Source organism: Panthera tigris, chromosome D4 (assembly GCF_018350195.1).
Source record: "Panthera tigris isolate Pti1 chromosome D4, P.tigris_Pti1_mat1.1, whole genome shotgun sequence".
NCBI lineage: Eukaryota > Metazoa > Chordata > Mammalia > Carnivora > Felidae > Panthera > Panthera tigris.
Window position 1 is genome coordinate 71,335,452 of NC_056672.1, and position 24,315 is coordinate 71,359,766.

Genomic DNA, 24,315 nt, shown 5'->3' on the forward strand with positions numbered 1-24,315 from the left:
TGTTTAATGGAAAAACATTGACTCTGCTTCAGTTTTTTAAGCCTCAGAATGTGGCACTGTCTGTATTTGCAGTCCTAAGAAGCCTTCAGCAGCTACCATATTGGACAGTACAGAGTCAGAGTAAGCAGCACTAGCCACAGAGAGCCCAGCAGATCAAAGTGCTTAACTGATAACCGTTCATTTCCCAGGCAGGCATCCTACATTGTGTTGCATTCCAGTGTTTTGTAGCTGTACCATCTGGAGGTCCCAGAAGCAGAGAAAGCCAGAATGGGGAGCATTATATACATGGGTCCCAAATGGGTGCCACGGTGTCCCAGGTCACTGTAGAGAATTCTTAGGGGATTCCAGGATATTTTAAATTTTAGGGAAACACAGATACAACTATTGCGCATAGTACCAGATACTACTGTCTTATTATTTGGAACTTACTTAGCACATGGGACAGTTTGGTATTTCTTTTCTTGTGAAAAGACGATTGTGGTGCTAAGAATGCTCTAACCAAGAAACTTTGGGAACATGTAGCTTAGAAATCACTTCCTTGCTCTCCCATTGACCAGAAATCAGTCACATGACACTAACTGCAAAGGAGGCTGGGAAATTGTCTTGCCCTCACTGTGAGCACATAGATTGCTTCTGCCACTATTTGTCCTGATCACTATACCCTTTCATTCTCCCCACCCACCCTCCTGCTCCACCACCCCCCCCCCCCTACATACCTTCTTTCCCCCAGGGAGATAATCCAAAGTCTGTTGATGAGTGTTTACACCTTGAAGTCCAGGGTCTCTGGGTTACAAACTGAGTACCTGGGAGCAGCAGGTCAATTTGTGGGCTTCACAGAAAGATGATTGGGTGTTCACTTAGGTTTCGCCTCGGGGAAATTGCCCAAATGTCAGTGTCTGTTAGTCATCCTTGGAGCAGTGTAATTTCTCCAGAAGGACAGTTTTTCCAGAGAAGGAGCTATTCTGCCAGGGGCTACACACCTGGCTATTGTGGAATAGGCAGAAGAAATGCTGCATTGTGGGATGGGAGTTGAGAGTTCACCCCGCCCCCCCTTATATAGACTTCCACTTAATCTGTTTGCAGCCTGACATTTCATTTCCACCTTCCTCCAGGGCCAGGGGATCCAACTTAAGAGCCTCTCAAGTTCCACTTGGTGAGAGATCATACTGGTTTTCTGGGGGGTTTATGGAGGGATGGATAATCATTTACCACGTAAGGTAGGAGTGGCATTGTGAGCTTGAACTGCTCCTTACACATATCTTTAAGCACTAGCTTTCATTTTAGCCCCCAATTGCCTCCCCACTTCCAGAGACCCTGACGCCTTCGCCTCCCAAATCTTTATAGGTTTCATCAGTACCCTTTGAAAGAATGCAGGCATTGGGGCGCCTGGGTGGCTCAGTCAGTTAAGCATCAGACTTGATTTCAGCTCAGGTCGTTCACAGCTGGTGAGATCCACCCCACATTGGGCTCTGTGCTGACAGCATGGAGCCTGCTTGGGATTCTCTTCCTCTCTCTGCCCCTCCCCAGCATGATCTCACAGTTCATCAGTTCGGGCCCTGCGTCAGGCTCTGTGCTGGCAGCTCAGAGCCTGGAGCCTTCTTCAGATTCTGTGTCTCCCTCTCTCTCTGCCCCTTACCCATTCACACTACCTCTCAAAAATAAACATTAAAAAAATGTTAATAAAAACATTTTTAAAAAAAAGGCAGGTGTGCCTTATTTTCTGTGCTGACAACAAAAGTTCCTCTAAACAATATGTGTCTTCATGTAATATTGTTTGCAGTTACATGTGTGTAATTTTTTACAACAGCTCTAATGTGATATAATTCACATCAAAATTTCACCTTTTCAGCTTTATAGAAGTAAAAATCAGCAAAATTGTAAGCTATTTAAAGCATACAAAGTGATGATTTGGTGTACATATACATTGTGAAGTTATTCCTCCCACCACCACCGAGTTAATTAGCACATCCATCACTTTACATATTTACCAGTTTTTGATGGGAACATTTAGGTTGTACTCTCCTAGCAAATTTCAATTATATAATAACAGTGTTATTAACTATACTCATCACGTTATACACTGGGTTCTCAGAACTTAACGGGGCGCCTGGGGGGCTGAGTCAGTTAAATGTCCAACTTTGGCTCAGGTCATGATCTCATTGTTCGTGAGTTCAAGCCCCCGCATCAGGCTCTGTGCTGACAGTGTGGAAGCTGCTTGGGATTCTCTCTCCCTCTCTCTTTGCCCCTCCCTGACTTGTGCTTTCTCTATCAAAGTAAATAAATAAACTTAAAATTGTTTGACTTTTTTCTTTCTTTTTTTTTAGACCTCACATATAAGTGATGCCACACAGTATTTTGTCTTGTTCTGACTGGCTTATTTCACTTAGTATAATGCCCTCCAGTTCATGCATACTGTTGCAAATGACAGAATTTCCTTTTCTATGGCTGACGGATATTAGTGTGCGTGTGCATGTGTGTGTGTGTGTGTGTGTGTGTGTGTGTGTTTATCCATTCATATGGATACAAACACTTAGATTGTTTGCATACCTTGGCTATTGTGAATAATGCTGCAAAAATTCATTTCTTTGAAGTGTACAATTTAGGGGTTTTTAGTATAGTCACAAAGATGTGCAACTATCACCACTATATAATTCAAGAATATTTTTATTTCCCCCCCAAATAAACTCCATACCTATTAGTCATCACTTTCTACTCCTCCCGGTCCCATCTGTACAACTACTAAATCTACTTTCTGTCTCTAAATGTGCCCGTTTGTTCTGGACATTTCATATAAACAGAATCCTACAATGAATGGCCTTTTGTTTCTGTCTTCTTTCACTTTAGCCTAAGGTTTTCAAGATCTTATGTTGTAACATGTATCAGTACTTCATTCCTTTTTATGGCTGAATAATATTCCATTATAAAAATGCCACATTATAGCATATTGGACATTGGCTTGTTTCTTCTTCAGGCTGTTATGAATAATGCTGCTATGAACATTTGTGTACAAGTTTTTGTGTTGACATATGTTTTCAGTTCTCTTTGGTGCATACCTGGGAGTGACATTGATGGTTCATGGGGCAATTCTGTTTAGCATTTTGAAGAACTGCTCAACTATTTCCCAAAGCAGCCACCCCATTTTACATCCCTACCAGCAATGTATGAGTACTGCTAGAATCAATTTTTTACCTCTTTGCCATCACTTGTTATTAACCTTTTTGTAACAGTTGGTTACAAAAATCCTACTGGTTCCTCTTTATTTTTCTTAAATGGAGTTTGCATTTTTTTTTTTTTTAAGTAGGCTTCATGCCCAGTGCAGTGCCCAATGTGTGGCCTGAACTGAAAACTCAGAGATCAAGGCCTGTGCTGAGATCAAGAATTGAATGCTTAACCAAATGAGCCATCCGGGTGCCACTGGAGTTTGTATTTTTGTTATGCCTTATGTTATTTTGGATGATTTTCCGGAGGACAAAGCAGAATTCTTTATTCCCTTAAAACCAGAAGCCCTATAGATCTTAAAATTTTTCAGTTGGGCTAATAATATGCTGTCAGTGGTAATGTCCTGCCTGGTTCTTCATCTGGAAATGTCTGTCACTTTACTATTGAAATTTCACTGAAAAAAATTATATTCCTGGGATATGCACAAGTTCACAGAACATATTACATGCTGGAAAAAAGCACATTTTTGGTGCAATCAGTTGTATCATTTCAAGTCCAATTAGCTACCCGGAAGCAGTTCTGGATTATGCTGTTAGCATCAGGCTAAAACACTGCAGTGATGATTTTAAATGAGTTAATCCGAAATACTGTATTTAAAAGAGCACTCTTTTCGGGACACCTGGTGGCTCAGTTGGTTAAGCATCTGACTCTTGGTTTCAGCTCAGGTCATGATCTCATGGTTTTGTGGGTTCGAGCCCTGCATCGGGCTCTGCACTGGCAGCGTGGAGTCTGCTTGGGATTCTCTCACCCTCTCTCTCTGCCCCTTCCCTGCTCACCATGTCTCTGTCTCTCTCAAATAAATGAATAAACTTTATAAAATATTTTAAAAAGGAGCACTCTTGTAATACCCTATTACAAAAATGCATAATTGTGCATAGATTGACAGATTATTTAAAAACTTTCCCAAGCCCTGGGGCATCTGAATGGCTCAGTCGATTAAACGTCCGATTCTTGATTTTGGCTCAGGTCATGATCTCACGGTGAGACTGAGCCCCACATTATTGGGGATTCTATCTCCCCCTCTCTCTCTCCCTCCACTGCTTGTGCACGTGCACACACTCTCTCTCAAAATTAATAAACATTAAAAAAAGAAAAACTTTCCCAAGCTATAGGAATAACTAATAAAAAGTGTAATAGGAAAAAATCCTATTCCCAGTAGTGACAAAATAATGAAACACAAAGATCAGTTGAGCAGGTTAGTCTAGCTATGAACCAAGTACCTATGAATAGAAAACACAGTAAAAGATGTATTTGAAATCAGTGAAGGGTAGATGGGAGTATTCCATAAATGATGTAGGAAAAACTGGCTCCTAACTTGGAAAAAATAAAGAGGGATATGTATCTTACAGTAGGGACCAAGATAAATTCCAGACAGAGAAGTAGATGGGAGTGGGGGAAACATGAAGACCTGTGTTCATCCTGTCTCAAGTTGAAAATATTCCCATTTAGGAAGCTTTCCCACAAAGTACATACCTTGTGGTTGTAGATCTTACAGACTTTGGCCTTACGCTGGCTGTTTATCATATTTCTCTCTGCACGTAAGTCAGGAGTCTGCAGCGGTTTGGTAGCAAGCGAGCTCCTGTCTTGCAGCCTACCTTTCGTACTGGACATATTTTCTTCTTTTTAAAAATTAACTGTAGTAAGGTATAATTTACATACAATAAGATGCATATTTAAATGTACCACTTCATGAGTTTTGACAAATGTCTCCCCTTATGTAATACCCACCCCCAACAGGACACTGAAATCACCCCCAGATAATTCTCTCTTGCTTCTTTGCAGTCAGTCTCAATCCCCTATTCTCTGCTGTCACAGATCTAACATAACAGCTAAAACTGTAAAACTTATAGAATAAAACATGGGAGAAAAATTTCATGACCTTGAGCTAGGCAAAGATTTCTTAGGTGAGAAACTAAAATCAGTAACCATCAGGGCACCTGGGTGGCTCAGTCTGTTAAGCGTCCAACTCTTGGTTTCAGGTCAGGTCATGATCTCATGGTTCATGGGTTCGAGCCCTGCATTGCTCTGCTGGCAGTGTGGAGCTGGTTGGGGTCCTCTCTCTCTCCGCCCCTCCCCTACTCACCCTGTCTCTGTCTCTCTCAAAATAAATAATCTTTAAAATAAAATAAAAAAAAATAAAATCAGTAACCATAAAGGAAAAAAAAAGATAAGTATTATCAAAATTAAAAACAAATGCTCTTGGCTTCCAATTTCTGGGCCAGCCCGTGTTGGGTTTGGAAGTCATCACTCTGTCCTAACAAGAAATAAGTTGAGGAAACTGAAAAATCAACTCTCTTTAGATACAGCAGAGAACTGAGGTCACAAACTGCTGCCCCCAAATTTAGAAAGTCAGACAGACACAGAGAATCATGTGATTGGAGTCAAAGCCCAAGAGCAGAAATCTCCATGGGAACCAGCAGTCCCATGGCAGGAAAACTTAAACTATAATTGAGGAATTATTGGAGGCTCAGTCTGGATATCTTTAAGAGTTAAAAAAACAAACAAACAAAAAAAGCAGGGGTGCCCATCTTGGGGATACCCCCACACTTGCCTGAGTTTTATCTCATCCCTGTATGGGGGACCCAGAAGGGTGAAGATTTTTATTTTTTAATTGTATTTTATATAGTGGATAATTTGTAAGACCTAGAATTCAAAAAGTACAAAAGGTTATACAGTGTAAAGTTTCTTTCTTATCCCTTGCCTTCAGGCACTCCCCAGTTCTCTTCCCTGGAGACAAATCATATTATCAATTGTTTATTACATCCTTCTTGAGGTTCTCTCTCTCTCTCTCTCTCTCTCTCTCTCTCTCTCATACACACACACACACACACACACACACAATTTTCTTCTTCCATTTTTTTCCCTTCCATTTTTCACTGTGGTCTAATTTACCCCTTACCCTATTTGGAGGCAGAATTGACATCTTCATAATTCTGAATCTTCCTATCCAAAAGCATGGTACCTTTCCAAATTTTAAGTCTTTTGTGTTCCTCAGTAATGCTTTAAAGCTCTAAAGTGTTCGTGGGTGGGCACCTGGCTGGTTCAGTCAATAGAGCTTCTGACTCCTGATCTCAGGGTCATGAGTTCAAGCCCCACGTTGGGTGTAGAGAGTGTATTTAAAAAAAAAAAAAAAAAAGAGCTTGAAAGTGGTCTTCATTTAACTCTCAAACACTTTGGAGGCTTATATCCCCATGTGCTATCTTTTTGTAGCTGTTGGGAATGATAAATTCCTTCCTTGGTCTGTCATATTATTAGACTCAGCTGCAGAGAACCAGTGTGGGCTGCCCTGAGACCCCCATGAGCAATGATTATTTCTGCTCATGTAATCATAAGCAATAAGAGTGATAATTTTATGACTTCAAATTCACTGATTTCTGCAGGGAGATAACTAACACTTACTGGGTACCTAATATAGGCCAGGCATTATGCTGGTATTTTAAATAAATTTATAATATGTACATAACGCAGATGTTACTATCCTCACTTTACAGATTGGGAAAAAAAAAAAAAAAAAAAAGAACTCCAAAGTCACAGAGGCAGTAAACTTTTGGCCTCTAAGCCATTGTTTTCTCCCTTAACCTAGAAGGAGCTGTAGTAGGCAGTGACATGACCGGCCATTGTTCACTATGAAATTTTCACTCTCTGTTGCTAATTACATACCACTTAAATGTGTTTTATTAGGTAGATCAAACTCATTACAATTTTTAGATAATGAAGGCAGTATATATTTTTACTAAATGGTTAAAAAGACGTGGTAATCATCCAAATGAATTCTAGATTCCACGTGTCTGTTTTTTTTTCATGCTTTCACTATTGTTTTCCCCAAATTTTCACCTTTCAGCATTCCCATAAACGCAGCTGGCATGTTTTCAAACCCTTCAGTGATGTATTCACGATACTGGATTTTACCCTGTATCAAAATGACAACAAATATAACAGATTAATTTCATATTCTGAAGGATATACTTTTCTCATCATAGCAACAAATTTATCAGGAACATCATTATCTTGGACATCTAAGAGGGAGGCCCAATCCACCAAGAGCGTATAGTCAATCTAGTGGCATGAGCCACAAAGTACACATAAAAGTTTGGTAACAGGTGTTAGGTCACAGTATAACAATAGAAGAAATGTTACAGGAAGTGATTAAGCAATTTATAAGTAAATCACATGGAAAAGTTTAATAATGTAATGATCTCAGAAGAGGTGGAAGAAGATGGAAAAAGGGGCCCCCTTCCAGAGTATTATCTACTTTAATCCTTCCAGTAGCTTCATGATGTAGCATCATTACCTCTCTTTGACCCCTGAAGCGGCAGAGCCTATTCAGGAATTGTAAATACCATGGCAATCTAATAGTTCGCCCTCCCTTCAAGCCCAGATTCTTTCAATATGTGTTGAACATTCACTTAGGAATGTGGGAGGGAAGGGTTTATTTAGTGAGGGTTTTTCATTTCTCTGCTACAAGGCAGTCTACTAAGTGGAACTAATTTACATTTTCAAGGTTTTTATAAAGGGTCTTCTGTGGAGACTGGAGTTACCGGATACCACTTATTTTCTTAACATATTCCGGTGATGGCTTAGTACCTTTTATGAATTTATGGAGGGACAATTTGCTTGGGGTCACTCAGCTAATTGATAAGTACGGAGGCTGGGATTTGAGGAGGCCTTGACTAGGAAGCCCCAGCTCTTCTGTTCTTAAAGGAGGCAAAGAACCTGTAAAGGGGCAAACGCTGTAATCAAAAGTTTATAAGTTAAAAGTAGAGGATGAATACTAATATATAGGTGATAATAATATGGTAAATTAAGGTGCAGAATACAGGGCATATTGAAACCCTTTGTACCATCTTTGTGATTTTTCTATAAATCTAAAACTATTCTAAAAGAAAAGTATATTTTCAAGAAGAAAAAGAGATGAGAAAAAAAAATAAGTAGTTGAGAGAGAAATTAGGCCAATTCACTAGTTACTGAAAACAAAACTGTAATTAGGTCCACTCTGTTAGAAGGAGGCATTAGGAAGACCAGCACAGTGGTTTCTTGTTGTCAGTTGCCATCATGAGAGGGCTAGATCAGATTTCACCAACAGGGACAAAGAGGCTCCACACTGGGAACTTGAAAATCATTCAGCTCTTCCCAGCTTCCTGGAAAGAGCCCAGCTCAGCACTCCAAGCGTTGGACTGGGAAAAACACCAAGCTCCAGTGGCTGCCAGAGGAGCAATCTATTTGAATTGGGAAAGGATAATAAAGCCAAGAGTTTAGAAGTGTGATATCACTTTTCCCCTCCAAAACTAAAATAATGCCCCTTGGTTATTCAGAATTCTGTTGACTAAAACTGCAAATTGTGAAAGATGGGAAAAGTATCACAACATAGGACAGGATTGGCTTCTTCCTGTGGATTGAAAGCCATGGCTATAGGAAGATGCCAATTTGGGACCTGGAAGAGCCACAGCCCCAAATATATGCCTCTCCAACATTTATCCAACAATATTCATCTAGAGTTTACATTGATTCAGACACTATTCTAGGTGGTGGGGATACATCAGAAAAAAATGCATGAATGTTGCTGCCTTCATGGAGGTTACATTCTCACAGGAGGGCGATGGGCAACAAATATACATGAATTATAGTATACATCATGTTAAAAGATAATAATTGCTATGGGTAAAAGATAAGGAGGATCAAGAATGGAGGGGGACTGCAATTTAAAATAGGGGCATTATGGGGCACCTGGGTGGCTTAGTCAAGTTAAGTGTCCAACTTTGGCTCAGGTCATGATCTCGTGGTTCATGAGTTTGAGCCCTGCATCCAGCTTTGTGCTGACAGCTCAGAGCCTGGGGCCAGCTTCGGATTCTGTGTCTCCCTCTCACTCTAACCTCTTACCTGCTCACACTCTGTCCCTTTCTCTTATTAATATTTAATAAACAAATATTTAAAAAATAATAAAAAATAAAATAAAATAGGGTCATTTTAAAAGTTGCCTCATTCAGAATGTAGTTATAACTTGAAGGAGATGAGTGAATTAAGGAAGCAGTTACAGAGGGCAGAGGGAAGTGGGGAGGGATTGGGCAAAGAAAGCAAGGGGTGAACACTAAGAAATGAAATTAGGTAATGGAGGCCAGATCATGTACAATCTTGTAGGTTTTTTTTTTTTATTAGTTTATTTTTGAGAGGCAGAGAGAATCAGAGTGCCTGTGGGGGAGGGGCAGAGAGACAGGGAGACACAGAATCAGAAGCAGCCTCCGGCTCTGAGCTGTCAGCATAGAGCCCAATGCGGGCCTGAACTCACAAACCGTGAGATCAAGACCTGAGCTGAAGTCGGTCGCTCAACCAACTGAGCCACCCAGGCGCCCCTCGTAGGTTTTATTGTAAGTGAAATGGGGAGCTTTGCAGAGTTTTGAGCATAAGAATGACATGGTTTGATTTATGCCTTAAAAGATCACACTGGCAGCTGTGTTGGGAATTGTCTGTTGGGGCACAAAGTTGGGAGGCCAGACAGAGGCTACTAGGCTAAATAAGAAGGTGGCCTGGACCGGGGTGGTAGCAGTAGAGGTGGGAGAGCTGGACAGATTCTGTGTATATTTTGAAGGCTGAGCCACCAGAATTTCCCAACAGATTAAATGTGGGTCTGAGAGAAAGAAAGGAATCAAAGATGATTTCAAGGTTTTTGGATTGAGCAACTGGGGGAGGGGGAGGGGTGGGGAAATGGTGAGGTCTGTATATGGAATGGATTTGGCAGGAAAGATCAAGACATACTTAGTTTTTGACGTGTTGAGTCGAAGATGTGTATTACACATCTAAGTGCAGCTGTTGAGCAGCCCAGAGCCCTGGGGAGAGATCCAGGCTGGAGACAGACATTCAGGAGCTGTCAGCATACCAATGATATTTAAAGCAAAGAGCCTGGATGAGCTAAGTAAGGGATAGACAGACTGTGGGCAGAGAAGAAAAGAAGTCCAGTTACCATACCTTGGGACACTCTATTATTGATCTCCAGAGGAAAAAAGAAGTTAGCAGAGGAGGAGGTCCTCTCAGAAGGACAAATCTGTGAGGAAAACCAAGAGCCAAGGGAAGGCAAGGGAAGAAAGTGTACCAAGGACAATGTGATCACCTCTGTCAAACACCCCCCAGAGCCAAGTGATACTAAGAACTGACCACTGCAGTTCACAATCAGGACATCGTCAACCTTGACCAAAGCAATTACGGTGGAGCGGCAGGAGTACAAAAGCCTGATATGTGGGTTCACAAGAGAATGGAAAGAGAGGAACTGCAGACATTGAGTGTCAACACTTCCTGGGGCATCTGGGGGCTCAGCTGGTTAAGTGTCCCACTTGGGCTCAGGTCATGATCTCATGGTTCCTGAGTTCAAGACCTGCATGGGGCTCTGTGCTGACAGCTCAGAGCCTGAAGCCTGCTTCAGATTCTGTGTCTCCCTTTCTCTCTGCCCCTCCCCTGTTCACACTCTGTCTGTCTGTCTATCTCTCTCTCTCTCAAAAAAAAAAAACCACATTAAAAAACAAACACTTCCTGGTATTTTGTTCTAAAAGGGGGAGCAGTGAGATGGACCTGTATTTGCAGTGGAAATGAAGCCTATCATGTCAGAAGAGAATGGGATCCAGTGTACAACTGGGGGAGTGGCTCTGGAGCTCCTCACCTCTAAGACCCATGTCAGCAAGTCTTTCAGAGCCTTCTGACGGACATCTCCTTGCCAGCGGGTGACAATGAACCCTTCCATGCGGAGTTGCTGATAGATGATATTCTCTGGGGGTGGGCCTGTGAAAGAGGAGGACACATTTGGTGACAGGGTCCAGGGAGGTGGCCGTGGTGAAAACACAAGCAGTATAAGTCACATCACTGTTCTAGATTTCTCCACTCTTTTCTGATCCACGAGGTTGTCCAAAAATCAACATGCCCTCTGTGGTAGACAGAATAATGGTCTCCACAGGTGGCCATATCTTAACTCCCAGAACCTATGAATGTGCTTCCTTACATGGCAAAAAGGACTTGGCAGACATGATTAAGTTAAGGGCCTTTATTTATTTTTTTAATTTTTTTTAATTTTTTTTAATGTTTATTTATTTTTGAGACAGAGAGAGACAGAGAGAGACAGAGCATGAATGGGGGAGGGGCAGAGAGAGAGGGAGACACAGAATCAGAAGCAGGCTCCAGGCTCCAAGCCATCAGCCCAGAGCCTGACGCGGGGCTCGAACCCACGAACCGTGAGATCGTGACCTGAGCTGAAGTCGGACGCTCAACTGACTGAGCCACCCAGGTGCCCCTGTTGAGGGCCTTTAGATGAAGAGATTATTCTGTATTATACAGGTGGGCCCAATATAATCACAAGGGTCCTTGGACGGGATGCAGAAAAGTCAGAGTCAGGAAAAAATATGTGATGATGGAAGTATAGATTAGTGTGAAAGAGAGAGAAAGAGAGACTTTGGAAGATTCTGTGCTGCTGGCTTTGAAGATGGAGGTAGGGACCATGAGCCACAGAATGCAGGCAGCCTCTAGAAGCTGGAAGAGGCAAGGAAACAGACTCTCCTCTTGAGCCTTCAGAAAGAATTCAGCCCTGCTGATCCACGTTAGACTTTTGACCTCCAGAACTATAAGGCAATAAATCTGTGTTGTTTTAAGCCACTAAATTTGTGGTAATTTGTTACAGCAGCAATAGGAAACTAATACACACTCAGTCCTTGCACAGGCCAGGAAGCCAGGGAATGTTCAGCCTGCACATGCCAGAAGCAAGGCCCACCAAACACTTCCCAATGGCAGTCCATAGAACACTGTTCTATGGAACTGAAGTGGGTCCTGAAGATAACGTGAAAATGTTCCCGTGCTAATCAACCATAAATACCCTGATATTCCCGACATGTAGAATGTTCTTTTTCAGAATCACATGGAAGGCTTATGAAAAGAGATTGCTGGCCCCTCCCCCAGTTTCTGATTGTGGATATGGAATGGGTCCCAAGAATCTATATTTCTAACAAATTCTCAGGAGATGGTGATGCTGTTAGTCCTGGGCCCACACTTTGAGAACCACCAGCCTAGAAAAAGTACCAGCCTACTCTGCAGCCTATCAGAAAGGTAGTACTCAGGGCCCCTGGGTTGCTCAGTCAGTTGGGCATCCAACTTTGGCTCCGGTCGTGATCTCATGGTTCATGGGTTCGAGCCCCATGTCGGGCTCTGTGCTGACAGCTCAGAGCCTGGAGCCTGCTTTGGATTCTGTCTCCCTTTCTCTCTGCCCCTCCTCCACTCACACGCTATCTTGCTCTCTCTCTCTCTCTCAAAAGTAAATAAACATTAAAAAAAAAAAAGGTAGTACTTTTCTGTGTGAGAGAGAAAAGGTTGTGTTGGTTGCCTGGCTTATTTTCCCAAGGATCCTGAGTGACCAGAAACTGAGGGAATGACACCTGAACATAGTCTTAAAAGTTTCAGGAAGTCAGGTGAACATGCCCCTGAAACCTCAGCACCAGATGAGCTGAGGTGACTGGCAGAATTTATTTGCGGCATCCTTGATAACTGGCATCGCTCATGCTGAAAGTTCCTACTCCCTTCTTTGGAGAAAGTCACATTAGCAGTCAGAAAAATAAGGCCTTGTCCTGAACCAAAAGAAACTGGTGCAAGAGGAGTGAGATATGAGGGTGACACAAGACAGCAGCACGTCCAAATGCCAGGTTGCTCTTGCAGAGAGGGTGCTTCTTTAGGAGATGCACACCAACCATATTTCTCTTTAAGTTAAGAACTGGAATCCTCATTTCCTCATCTTGGAAGAGGATGAAATACCATTTTTGGGCTTATCCACCCTGATGGGAATATAGTTTCTTTATTGGGAGCAAGAAGAATGTGGCATTTGAACGTGGCATTAATGCTGGGGCAAATAATTACCTCTGAGCGATCCTAACAGTGATACATGTTAGAATTTCTGGAGCTCAGAGGCAGGGCAGGATCTCACCTAAAATGAATGGACAAAGCCAGCTGACGTCTCAAAGACCTTCAACTTCCAAACTCTAATTGCTAACAAGACGAGATCAAGTTACTGGGCCCAAATATTTGGCTGTACCTTATTGGACTATGGTCAAGAAAATGCATCCTGGTGCTTTGCTCAATGGACAGGCAGAAGATTTCCCAGGATTCTAGCTTAGCTTCAATTAGAAAACTAGAGGGGGGAAAAGTCCATAGCAATAAGACTGCCAAGTGCACCTGGAGTCTTTTTGGAGATGGTAGTATCTTTGATTTTTCCCAGCCCAAGAGGGAGTCTGCAAGCTGTCCTTTCTCAGTCCCTTCCACTCTCGCTCACCTGTCTCAGTGCAGTTGTGGGATTGTTAACTAGCAGGGCTGTAGGGTTTCATTCCCATGAGTGAAGCCCATCACAGAAGCCCAATTTATTTATGGTTATCATCCCAGATCTTGATAATAATCTCTAAGATTCCTTTGCTCTTTTTTTTTTCTTTTTTTGGACCACAGGTCAATCTATAATCTCACCAACAGCACAAAATCGTTGTAGTAGGAAAGGACTCTGTACGAGGAGTGCAGAAGGTCTGTCTTTGAGTCTCTTGCTAATAGGATTTAAAGAGCCTCTGGCCTTCTTGCCCATTCATCTGCCCATTCATAAAACAAGAGGCCTGCACAACATCTCTCAGAGAGTTAGGATTTCACAAATAAAGTTCGCTAGTTGATACTGCTTTTGGACCTCTGTGGGTATGAGGAGGGCAGAAGGCAGTCTCAGCATAGGAGAGTGGAGAAGTGGAGATGGATGCACAAAAGAAACAAAATAAGGACAGTCCAGGAACAGAGGGGCAATGCATGCTCCTCTCCCTTTCCATGGAAATTGTCAGTCTGGGGGAGCCAGTGTGTCCTGAAGCTCTAGGAGGCACTGCCCTCCACTGTCGGAAGGAAATGGCAGCCTGTTGTTTGCTTCACCCACATTGAGTCATCCTCTCCGATCCCCATTCCTCCGGCAACGTTCTGAATATCCTAAAGAACCCTGATATTGCACCAGCCAGACCAAGGTGTTCCGTCTCTAAATCAAAGCATGGCTGTCTTTTCACAACTTTGCCCAAAACAATAGGTAAACAATTAAAACTTTTAACAATTATCAACATTTCTTCCCTATTTTCAGATTCTGTTATTTCTCTATATCAAAATCTAACATAAGTTATTTAGCACAAACATATAAAAATACATGGTTTTAGTTTAATAAACACTACTTCATCAAGAATATCAGGAAGTCTGGGGAGCCTGTGTGGCTCAGCCAGTTAAGTGTCCAACTTTGGCTCAGGTTATGATCTCGCAGTTCGTGAGGTCAAGCCCCAGGTTGGGCTCTATGCTGACAGCTCAGAGCCTGGAGCCTGCTTCGGATTTTGTGTCTCCCTTTCTCTCTGCCCCTCCCCTGCTCACACCCTCTCTCTCTCTCTCTCTCTCTTTCTCTCTCAAAAACAAATAAACATTAAACAAATTTTTTAAAAAGAGGAAAAAGGAGAAAAGTATTTTTTAATTATTTTTTAAAAAGAAAATTATTATCAGGAAGCCTTTTTAATATTTTGATAGTCACTGGCCTATCTACCATATCCATGAATTTTCTCCTTGCCCAGTCTTTCTACATTTGTGATTGTGTGCATGAGCTCATTACCTGGGGGAAGTGGGCGAGTAGTATTATACACAGAGATGGCCCCACAAATAGCAATCCTTCCAAACTTCTTCATCTGGGGGATAACAATGTTTGAAAACTCTCCACCTACCTAAACAGGATGGAAAAAAAAAAAAAAAAAACAATCCACTTTAATCTAAACACTAGAAGATTCAGGAGAATCATTAAGTCACAATTCCCATTTCATAACATTTATTTTAGAAGGAAAAAAATCAGACTGAATTAGCACAACATTGCAGAAAATTGCACTTGAAAGGGACATGTGAGGTTGGACATTTCTGTTTTACTGTAGGAACATACCATATATAACTTATACATTTTACTTTATTATATTTTGGGGTTTTCTGACCAGTTCAATAATCTCTTTGCCCCTATCTAAAACCATGGAAAAAAATAGTCAGAAGACACATCAAGAACAAAGTTGGAAGACTCATATTTGACAATTTCAAAACTTACTACAAAACTGTATCAATCAAGACAGCATGGGAGCAGAAATATAGATCAACAGAGCTAAGTTGTGAGTCCAGAGATAAACTCTTACTTTATGGTCAATTGATTTTTGACAAAGTCCCAACACAATGAAATAGGGGAAAAAAACAGTCTTTTCAACAACTGGTGCACAATTACTGGCTATGGTAAAGAATGAAATTGGACCCCTCCTTACACAATACATAAAAATTAACTTAAAATGTATCATGGGCCTAAATGTATAAGCTAAGTCATAAAACTCTTACAAGAAAACATAGGAGTAAATCTTTGTGACCTTGGATAAGGTAAAGCCTTCTTAGACATGACATCAAAAGCCCAAACAACAAAAGGAGACATAAATCAGCCTTCATCAAAATTTAAAACTTCTACAGGGCTCCTGGGTGGCTCAGTTGGTTAAGTGCCCGACTTTGGCTCAGATCATGATCTAGTGGTCTGTGAGTTCGAGTCCTGCATCAGGCTCTGTGCTGACAGCTCCGCGTCTGGAGTCTGCTTTGGACTCTGTGTCTCCCTCTCTCTCTGCCCCTCCCCTCCTCGCACTCTGTCTCTCTCTCTCTCTCTCTCTCAAAAATAAATAAACATTTTTAAAAAATTTAAACTTTTGTGCTTCAAAGGACACCATCAAGAAAGTGAAAGAAAAGAAAAGAGAAGGTGAAAGACAACTCACAGAATAGGAGAAAATTATTGCAAACCATATTCAGTCAATCCTCATTACTGGTATATTCCGTAGTTGAGAAAGAGACTACTTGCTAACATTTATTTATATCCCTCAAATCAACACTCACAGGGCTTTCCTGCTCATTTGCAGACGTGCCTAAAGCAGTGAAAGATGCACAAAGTTCCCAGCTAAAGTAAAAAAAAAAAAAAAAGTCGAGGTTCTCTCTCTTTTTTTCACCTCTCCCAGAGATTACCAAGGGGGGAAGGCAGAAGGGCACAGTACAGAGTAGTTCAAAAAGCTCCAGCTCTGGGGTTGGTTGGATGGGGTCTGAATCCCAACTCTGGGAGGATCAGTTTGTGGGGCAGCCGTAGGCAAACTTCTTAACACTTCTGAACCTCCTTTTCTCTTTTAAAAAGTGAAGAAAAGAAAAGCTGTAGGAAGAGTTGTTTCTAGGATTTAAGATTGCAATGGAGGTAAAATATATACATGTATGTACATACTTGCCCTAGAAGCAATGCTCGTTGTTCGTGGTGACTTGATAGAACATAACTACCAGGAATACTGAGAATTGACTGTATCTGATGAGGGACCTATCATAACTCTTATAAAGAACTCTTGGGTGGGAGAGAGCCAAAGCATAAGAGACACTTAAAAACTGAGAACAAACTGAGGGTTGATGGGGGGTGGGAGGGAGGGGAGAGTGGGTAATGGGTATTGAAGAGGGCATCTTTTGGGATGAGCACTGGGTGTTGTATGGAAACCAATTTGACAATAAATTTCATATATTAAAAAAAAAAAAAAAAGAACTCTTGGGGTGCCTGAGTGGCTCAGTTGGTTGAGTGACCGACTTCGGCTCAGGTCATGATCTCATGGTCCGTGAGTTCAAGCCCCACATCGGGCTCTGTGCTGACAGCTCAGAATCTGGAGCCTGCTTCAGATTCTAGGTCTCCCTTGCTCTCTGCCCCTCTCCCACTCACGCTCTGTCTCTAAGAATAAATAAACATTAAAACAAATTTGAAAAACTCTTAAAACTCAACAAATTGAAAAATGGGCAAAATATCTGAGTAGACATTTCTCTAAAGAAGATATATAAATGGCTCATAAGCACATGAAAAGATGCCCAATACCATTAGCAATTAGGGAAATGCAAATCAAAACCACAGTGAAATACGACTTCAAACCAACTAGTATAGCCATAATCAAAATGATAGTTAGTAAGTGCTGGCGAGGATGTAGGGAAATTGGAACCCTCATACGCTCCTGGTGAGAATGTAAAATAGTGCAGCCATTTTGCAAAATAGTTTGTCAGTTCCTCAAAATGTTAAATATGGAGTCATCACATGACACAACAATTCTACTTATAGGCATATACCCAAGATCATGAATGTTCACAGCATTATACGTAATAGCCAAAAGGTGAAAATTACTCAGGTGCTCATCAATCAATTGATGGATAAATAAAATGTGGTATATCCATACAATGGAATATTATTTTTCAGCCATAAAAAAGGAATGAAGTACTGATACATACTACAACATGGATGAACCTTGAAAACATGATAATGTACAGTGTAAGAAGCCAGTCACAAAAGGCACTTTGGGGAGGAAATGGGGAGTAATTACTGAGTACAGCATTTCTTTTTGGGATAATGAAAATGCCCTAACATTCATTGTGGTGATGGTTATACAATTCTGTGAATATGCTAAAAACCACTGAATTCAACACTTCAAAATGGGTGAATTATATCTCAATAAAGCTGTTTTTTAAAGGCATATGTACTTTATATATTTTAGATGGAACTCTAGAAGGCTATTCCCTTGTATAGTACTTTGTTAGTAAATAAGATATTACGTCCATTTCATGCTTACGTTATCAAAATAACAATCGTAACCATCAGGAGAGGCTTTTTTCAAAGTTTCTTCCAAAGACTCTACTGTTTTGTAGTTAAAGGCAACATCATATCCAAGCTTTTTAAGGTAGGCAACTTTTTCATCAGACCCTGCTGCTCCAACAACTTTGCAGCCCTAAATGGGGAGAAAAAAATGGAGACCATTTACAAGCCAAGCATGGACTAACTCACCTTCCTAGCCTAGTATGGTCAGGTTCCCCAAGAACACCCTCTTAGGTACTGAACCACATACATGAAGATACCATAATGGGCCAACAGACCCACAGGTGAAATTGGTCCCTGAATCAGCCTACAACCCAACGTTAACTTTAGCTTGTCTCTGACCAACCAACAGATTCTGGTCTATGTTTATATGGTTTACAGCTCGTTTCAACTTACTGACTTGACAACCTATTCATCTGACTCTCATTTCTTTATTTTGGGTCTTCTCTTGCAGTGACTTGCATGCTATCTTTTGGAACAGTAGTGCTTTAGACGATAATTTGGGCTCAGTTCTGGAACTCTCAGCCATCTTGTCACTTCTCCTGGTGACTGCCCCTTTATTCTTTGATTTGGGCTCAAGCGTTGGACTAGATAGAACCTGTCTAATCATAGAATCATAGAGGAACTGGAGAGCATTCTGAAAAGCACTTTCAGGATGAGCTAGAGATTGTATTGGTACACAGAGAGTAGCACTTCAGAAATCTCTCTTGCATTCTCAATGTATCTTCAACTTCCAAGCAAGACCCACTAAACAAAACTCCCTGAGATCAGAGAAGGTCTGCTCTGTTCACTGTTGTATTCTCAGTGTACACTGTGGATATTGAGTAAATGTTGGGTAATGGAAGAAGACACTTACCTTGAGCTTAGCTATCTGGCCCACAGCAGAGCCCACTGCTCCTGCTGCTGCATTAACCATCACTGTTTCTCCACCCTTCACACCACAGATGTCAAGTAGGCCAAAGTAGGCTGTTAGCCTGAGGGAAGAAAATTAAAGATATGTGGGTTGATTTGTGGCTTTCTCTTATAAGTTGTTCAGATATATCCTGAAGGCCTTCTCAACAGCCCAGTGCCATGGGTCCAATAAAAGACAGAAAATATAGGAATTGAATATTACCAGCCACTAATGGTCCACCTCCTCCTTCCTCGCTCTTAGATAGGAATAAATATGATGGGAACCAGAGAAGAAATGGAGAGTTGGTTGGAAAGGTGCTGCACCCTGTCTATCCCTAGGCCAAGTCTCAAGAGCAAAAGAAGATTCTAGGACTCTGGGGGTCCTAGAATAGAGAGCTTGTGCCTCATTCCTATGTACGCCCTGGGGAGATGGTGAACTTCATGGGGAAAGCCTCCATGTCATCATGGTGCCATAACCATAGAGCAGATGAGGATCCAAGAGAAACACCTTGAGTTTTCCATGGCTCCTAAGTGGTATGGAAGAGCTTCTGAAATTTCCCCATCTCATCCTAAGTGAGATGTTGAAGTTAGCTTGCAGGGAAAAAACTATGGGGTCTGCAAAGATACAGCTCAGATAGTACTGACAAGAACTGAGTGAAGAAACCACCAGCTTGGATGGCCAGCTTGGAAGGGAATGTCACTGAGGACTCAGTGGGAAAAGTTACACTTTGAAGCAGGAGAACAGCATAAGACTAAGATAGATCAAGACCAAGAAGTTATTGGGGCACCTGGGTGGCTCAGTTGGTTAAGCGTCCAACTTCGGCTCAGGTCATGACCTCACAGCTCATGAGTTCGAGCCCCACATTGGGCTCTTTGCTGTCAGCACAGAGCCCACTTCAAATCTTCTGTCTCCCTCTCTCTCTGCCCCTCACTTGCACTCGCTCTCTCTCAAAAATAAACATTTTTTATAAGTTAAAAAAAAAAAAAAAAAAAAGATCAAGAAGTTGCTGTCGCCCCCCTGCTGACATGGAATCTGTTAGCCCTGGAAGCTCTGCATCAATCTTGGGGAGAAGAAAAAGAAAATTCTGAGTTTTGAACCTGAACAATGTGAAAAACCACTAAATTAAACTGAGGCTCTGCTTTACTACACAAGCCAAGATGCAGGCTTGGGATAGAGATGAAGTACAGAAATAGAAAAATTTTAAGTTTTATAATCACGCCCCTGAGTCTGAGTCAAAGAAATCTATATCCACTGTGGCAATTGCTAAACCACTTGCAAAATTTCAGACAAATTCATGTAAAGTTGTTTCTATAAGAAACAAACTATACATTAGCCTTTGGCTATATCCGGGGACCCATTAGAGTTGGACATTAAAGGCAAGGCAGTGAAAGGCATAGAAATCTACACATTTTCTGAGGACCCAAAAGCTAATATTCCCAGTAATTTTCGAAAGATGAATGGAGCACCATCTGCCTCAGAATCACCTGGAGTTTTATTAAAAATTTAGATTCCCAGGCCCCACACCTCAGACCCACTGGTCCAGAAATACTGAGACATGAACATCTGAATTTCATAAGAGTAGGTGATTCTTAGGAATTTAAGCAACTGAGAACCACCACCTTAATGAATGCCAAAACCAAAGCACACTGGGTGAGCTAGCATAACCTCAAAAGAGAAGCAGAAGGTGCATTTTCTGATTATATCATTCCACTCATGACAATCGTTACCACCCCCCAACCCCGATCTCCCTTCTAGAAACCCTAAAATCACCTCTCAATTAGACATACTGCCCTAGGAGACACAAGGCCTCTCCCAAACATCATATCCTTTTACAAGTAAAATGGAGAAGCCAACAGTAAAGCAATCTTAGAGGAAAAATTAAAGGTACCCTTGGGACTAAGGGGGACTTAACATATAAGTTTGGAGAGCAAAACACATGAACTCCTCCAGCTTAACTGAGAAAACAGAGGTCCACTGAAGGAAATAATGCAAACCTGGAGGGAATGCTAAATCTCTGGAGCCTGGACAGCTGAAAGGTACTCTAGGTTTCAAAGTTCAACTTCTTTTTTTTATAATGTTTATTTATTTATTTTGAGAGAGCGAGCGAGAGGGGGAGGAGTGGGGAAGAGACAGGGAGAGAGGGAGAGAATCCCAAGCAGGCTCCACACTGTCAGCAGAGAGCCCCACAGGCTCACAAATTATGAGATCACGACCTGAGCCAAAATCAAGAGTTGGACGCTCAACCCATTAAGCTACCGAGGCACCCCAAAGTTCAACTTCTTTTATAGTCTATAGCAGAAGTTCTAGCACTCTTGAAGGGCCGACCCATCCCACTGGTAAGTAGTCCAGAAGGCAGGAATTGCTCAAAGAATGGGCAGTGTGTCACTAGAGAAGGTTAGAAGCATGGGATAATGCCTCTCCCTCAATCAGTGAGAACCAATGGTATGAAGTTGATTGTTTATGGAGTAAAAATGCACTCCTTGGGGGTTTGGAACAGGGTGAATGAAAAGTACACACAAATGAGTAAGTTATCCTCTGTTTTAGGATTCAAATCTCCTAATATTTTACAGATTACTTTCTCCCCATCTAAGTCATGGGAGACTTGCTCCAAGGTTTCCTCATGTCTGCCTTCACCCCTGCATTCCTACACCTGGCTCACAACTTAGAACGACAGGTGGGATAACAAGGTGGGAGGAGAAGCTCTCCCTCGTAGAGGTTATGGGGCAGGTAGGCAGGACCTGGAAGTGCTATAATTCTATTTAGTGCTTATTTGAAAGTAAGAAGGGGGCCCCTGGGGGGGCTTAGTTAAGTGTCCCGCTCTTGATCTTGGCTCAGGTCATATCTCAAGGTTCGGGAGATCAAGCCCTGTGTTGGGATTCTCTCTCTCCCTCTCTCTCTCTGCCCCTCCTCTGCTCATGCTCTCTCTCTCTCTCTCAAAAAAATAAATAAACTTTAAAAGAAGACTAAAAAAAAAAAAAAAAAGCAAAAAGGTATTAAGCACCCTCTAATTTCACATTAATTTCAACATTGCCTCTTGGTCACGGCAATACTAAGGAGTTCATAATCTGAGTGCAATATGAAGTTGGGGTGTATGGGACTGGTTTTTGCTAGAAGCTGATCATTTGAGGTATACATATCCAGTTCATTCTTTAGAAGTCCTTCAAATTATGAAAAAGAAGGAGGGAGGGAGGGAGGAAGAGATCAAATAACTTAGAGAAAGAAAGGAAATACATGAATTTCAGGCTAAAAAAGTTTTGGGGGATTCCAAAAGGAATTCAATTGACCTTGCTTCTCCAGGCCACAAAGGGAAATTTGGAGCCTAAAGTACAGCTGAGATAGGATGAACTGACCAGGAGTCTTCCTGAGGGACAAGGCCAAAGGACTCTTGTGGAGTTTAAGTCTGTGTCAGCTGAGTGACTGTGCAACCATACTTGTGATTCATCTCATTTAAACTTCAGATCTCTTTATACCTCAGGAGATTCAGATGTGCATAGGGAAAGGTGAGGAATGAGAGACAGCACAGAAAAGCCAAGGTATATTGAATTCTCTTCCCCTTTTTAAACTCTGAAATGGAGACAGAGACCCTGAAGCCAAGACCCTTCCAGGGACAAAAGGAGCTGGTCCCTTTGTGTTACCATTTGCCAGCTGCTAAAGAGGGATCATGCCCCATGCTGTTTCTCACTGCCGCTCTCTGGTTCTGAGGGTCTCTGGCTGGATTTTTCCCTTTCTTTCCTTTAGTCCAAGGCCAACTCTAACCCATCTTATTCCCTTCTCAGTCCCATCATTTACTCTAACCAGCCCCTGAGCCTAGAATGTCTTGGGTCTCTTCTTGTTGACCACATTCTAGACAAACTATTTTGGAAAACCAGAATGTCAGATATTCAAATAAATGAAACATACCCATGAAACTCACCCTGTCATGCCAACTGTTCCCAGAGCCAAAGACACTGGTAATGTGTCTGGCCACTCTGCAGGCAGTTTTTCCAGATCTTTCCCATCAGAAATGGAGTGAGTTGTCCAGCCTGAAGAAGCCACTACCATAGTTCCTGTTGGGAAGGCTGAGTTTTTACTTTCCACAACTCTGAAAGATAAAGCACATTAAGATGTGGGAAACCTCTTTTCTTTCAAGGGAGTTAGGATGCTGCATGGTTAGTATTCCTAAAAGGGCATGGAAGTTAATATTCCATGATTGAATACCCCACCACATCTCTCCATCTTATTCCTAGCCATTGGTTTCTCCCCCTCCTTGAGAAAAAAATATGGGCCATTACAGAGGAACTCTCTGAATTGGTTCAACATCTGTCTCTGTCCTCACCCACTTCTCTTTAAGCAAGAGGTGTACATCCTCTGGTTCAAGGGGTTCTGTTCTGTTCTTCGGGGGCCACCCTCCATCTCCTAGCCCCTCCTCTCTCCTGAATATTTAACATTGTCCTCTCCACTGCCCCCTTTCCCTTTTATATTCAAACTTCTTCACTGCCCAATCACTTGACAACCCAATGCAACATGGCCTCCACCCCTGTTACTCCACTAAAGCCACAATTTCTGATTGCAAAATCTAGTGGACACTCTGCACTCATCATCTGATTTCACCTTTCAACTGTATTCAGCACTCTGGGCTACCCAAACTCTTTTTCATTGGTTTCCACAATACTACCTTCACTGGGCTTTTTGCCTCTCCCTCTAAGCTGCTCCTTTCCTGTCTCATTTGCTGATTCTTATTCTCCCATCTTCTCCCACTGTTACCATTTTTTTTACTCTCTTTCCCTTGATCATAAAATTATGTAACACATTTATTTTAGAAAAGTTATAATATATAAAATAAAAAATCAGTTCTAATCCCATAATACAAAGATAACTGCTAATATTTTGGGATATGTTATGGCAATCTTAATGATATATTTAAAAATGTGTATTATAAGAATGCAAACTGGTACAGCCACTGTGGACAGCAGTATAGAATTTCAAAAAATTAAAAATATAATTACCATATGATTCAGTAATTCCACTACTAGGTATTTACCAAAAGAATGGGAAAACACTAATTGAAAAAGATATATGAACCTTTATGTTTACTGCTGTACTATTTACAATAGCCAAACTATGGAAGCAACCCAAGTGTCCTTCCATAGATGAATGGAATAAGATACACACACACACACACACACACACACACACACACACACACACACACAATGGAATATTCCTCAGCCATAAAAGAGAATGAAATCTTACAATAGCAACAACATGGATGGATCTACAGGGTATAATGCTAAGTGAAACAATAAGTCAGTCAGAAAGACAAATACCATATGATTTCACTCATGTGTGGAATTTAAGAAACAAAGCAAATGAACAAAGAAAAAAAAGATACAAACAAAAAAATAGATCCTTAAATATAGAGAACAAACTGATGGTACCAGAAGGGAGGTGGGTGAGGAGATGGCTAAAATAGGTGAAGGGGGTTAAGAGTACACTTATTGGGGTGGCTGGGTGGCTCAGTCAGTTAAGCATCTGATTGATTTTGGCTCAG

The 24,315-nt window shown here is 41.6% G+C and overlaps 1 protein-coding gene across 4 annotated transcripts in view; it reads right to left on the reverse strand.

Annotated features, from left to right (window-relative positions):
- Positions 1–6,876: 6,876 nt before the first annotated feature.
- PTGR1 (prostaglandin reductase 1) overlaps positions 6,877–24,315 on the reverse strand; it is an 83,767-nt gene continuing 66,328 nt past the window's right edge. For all 4 annotated transcript variants that reach the window (XM_042963687.1, XM_042963686.1, XM_007094288.3 and 1 more), the window contains 6 exons: positions 22,699–22,866; positions 18,750–18,867; positions 17,871–18,026; positions 14,840–14,948; positions 10,865–10,983; positions 6,877–7,129 (listed from right to left, as the gene is read on the reverse strand). In XM_042963687.1, coding sequence (XP_042819621.1) covers positions 7,019–7,129; positions 10,865–10,983; positions 14,840–14,948; positions 17,871–18,026; positions 18,750–18,867; positions 22,699–22,866 — 781 coding nt within the window. In that variant the 3' untranslated portion in view covers positions 6,877–7,018. The remainder of the gene's footprint in view (positions 7,130–10,864; positions 10,984–14,839; positions 14,949–17,870; positions 18,027–18,749; positions 18,868–22,698; positions 22,867–24,315) is intronic.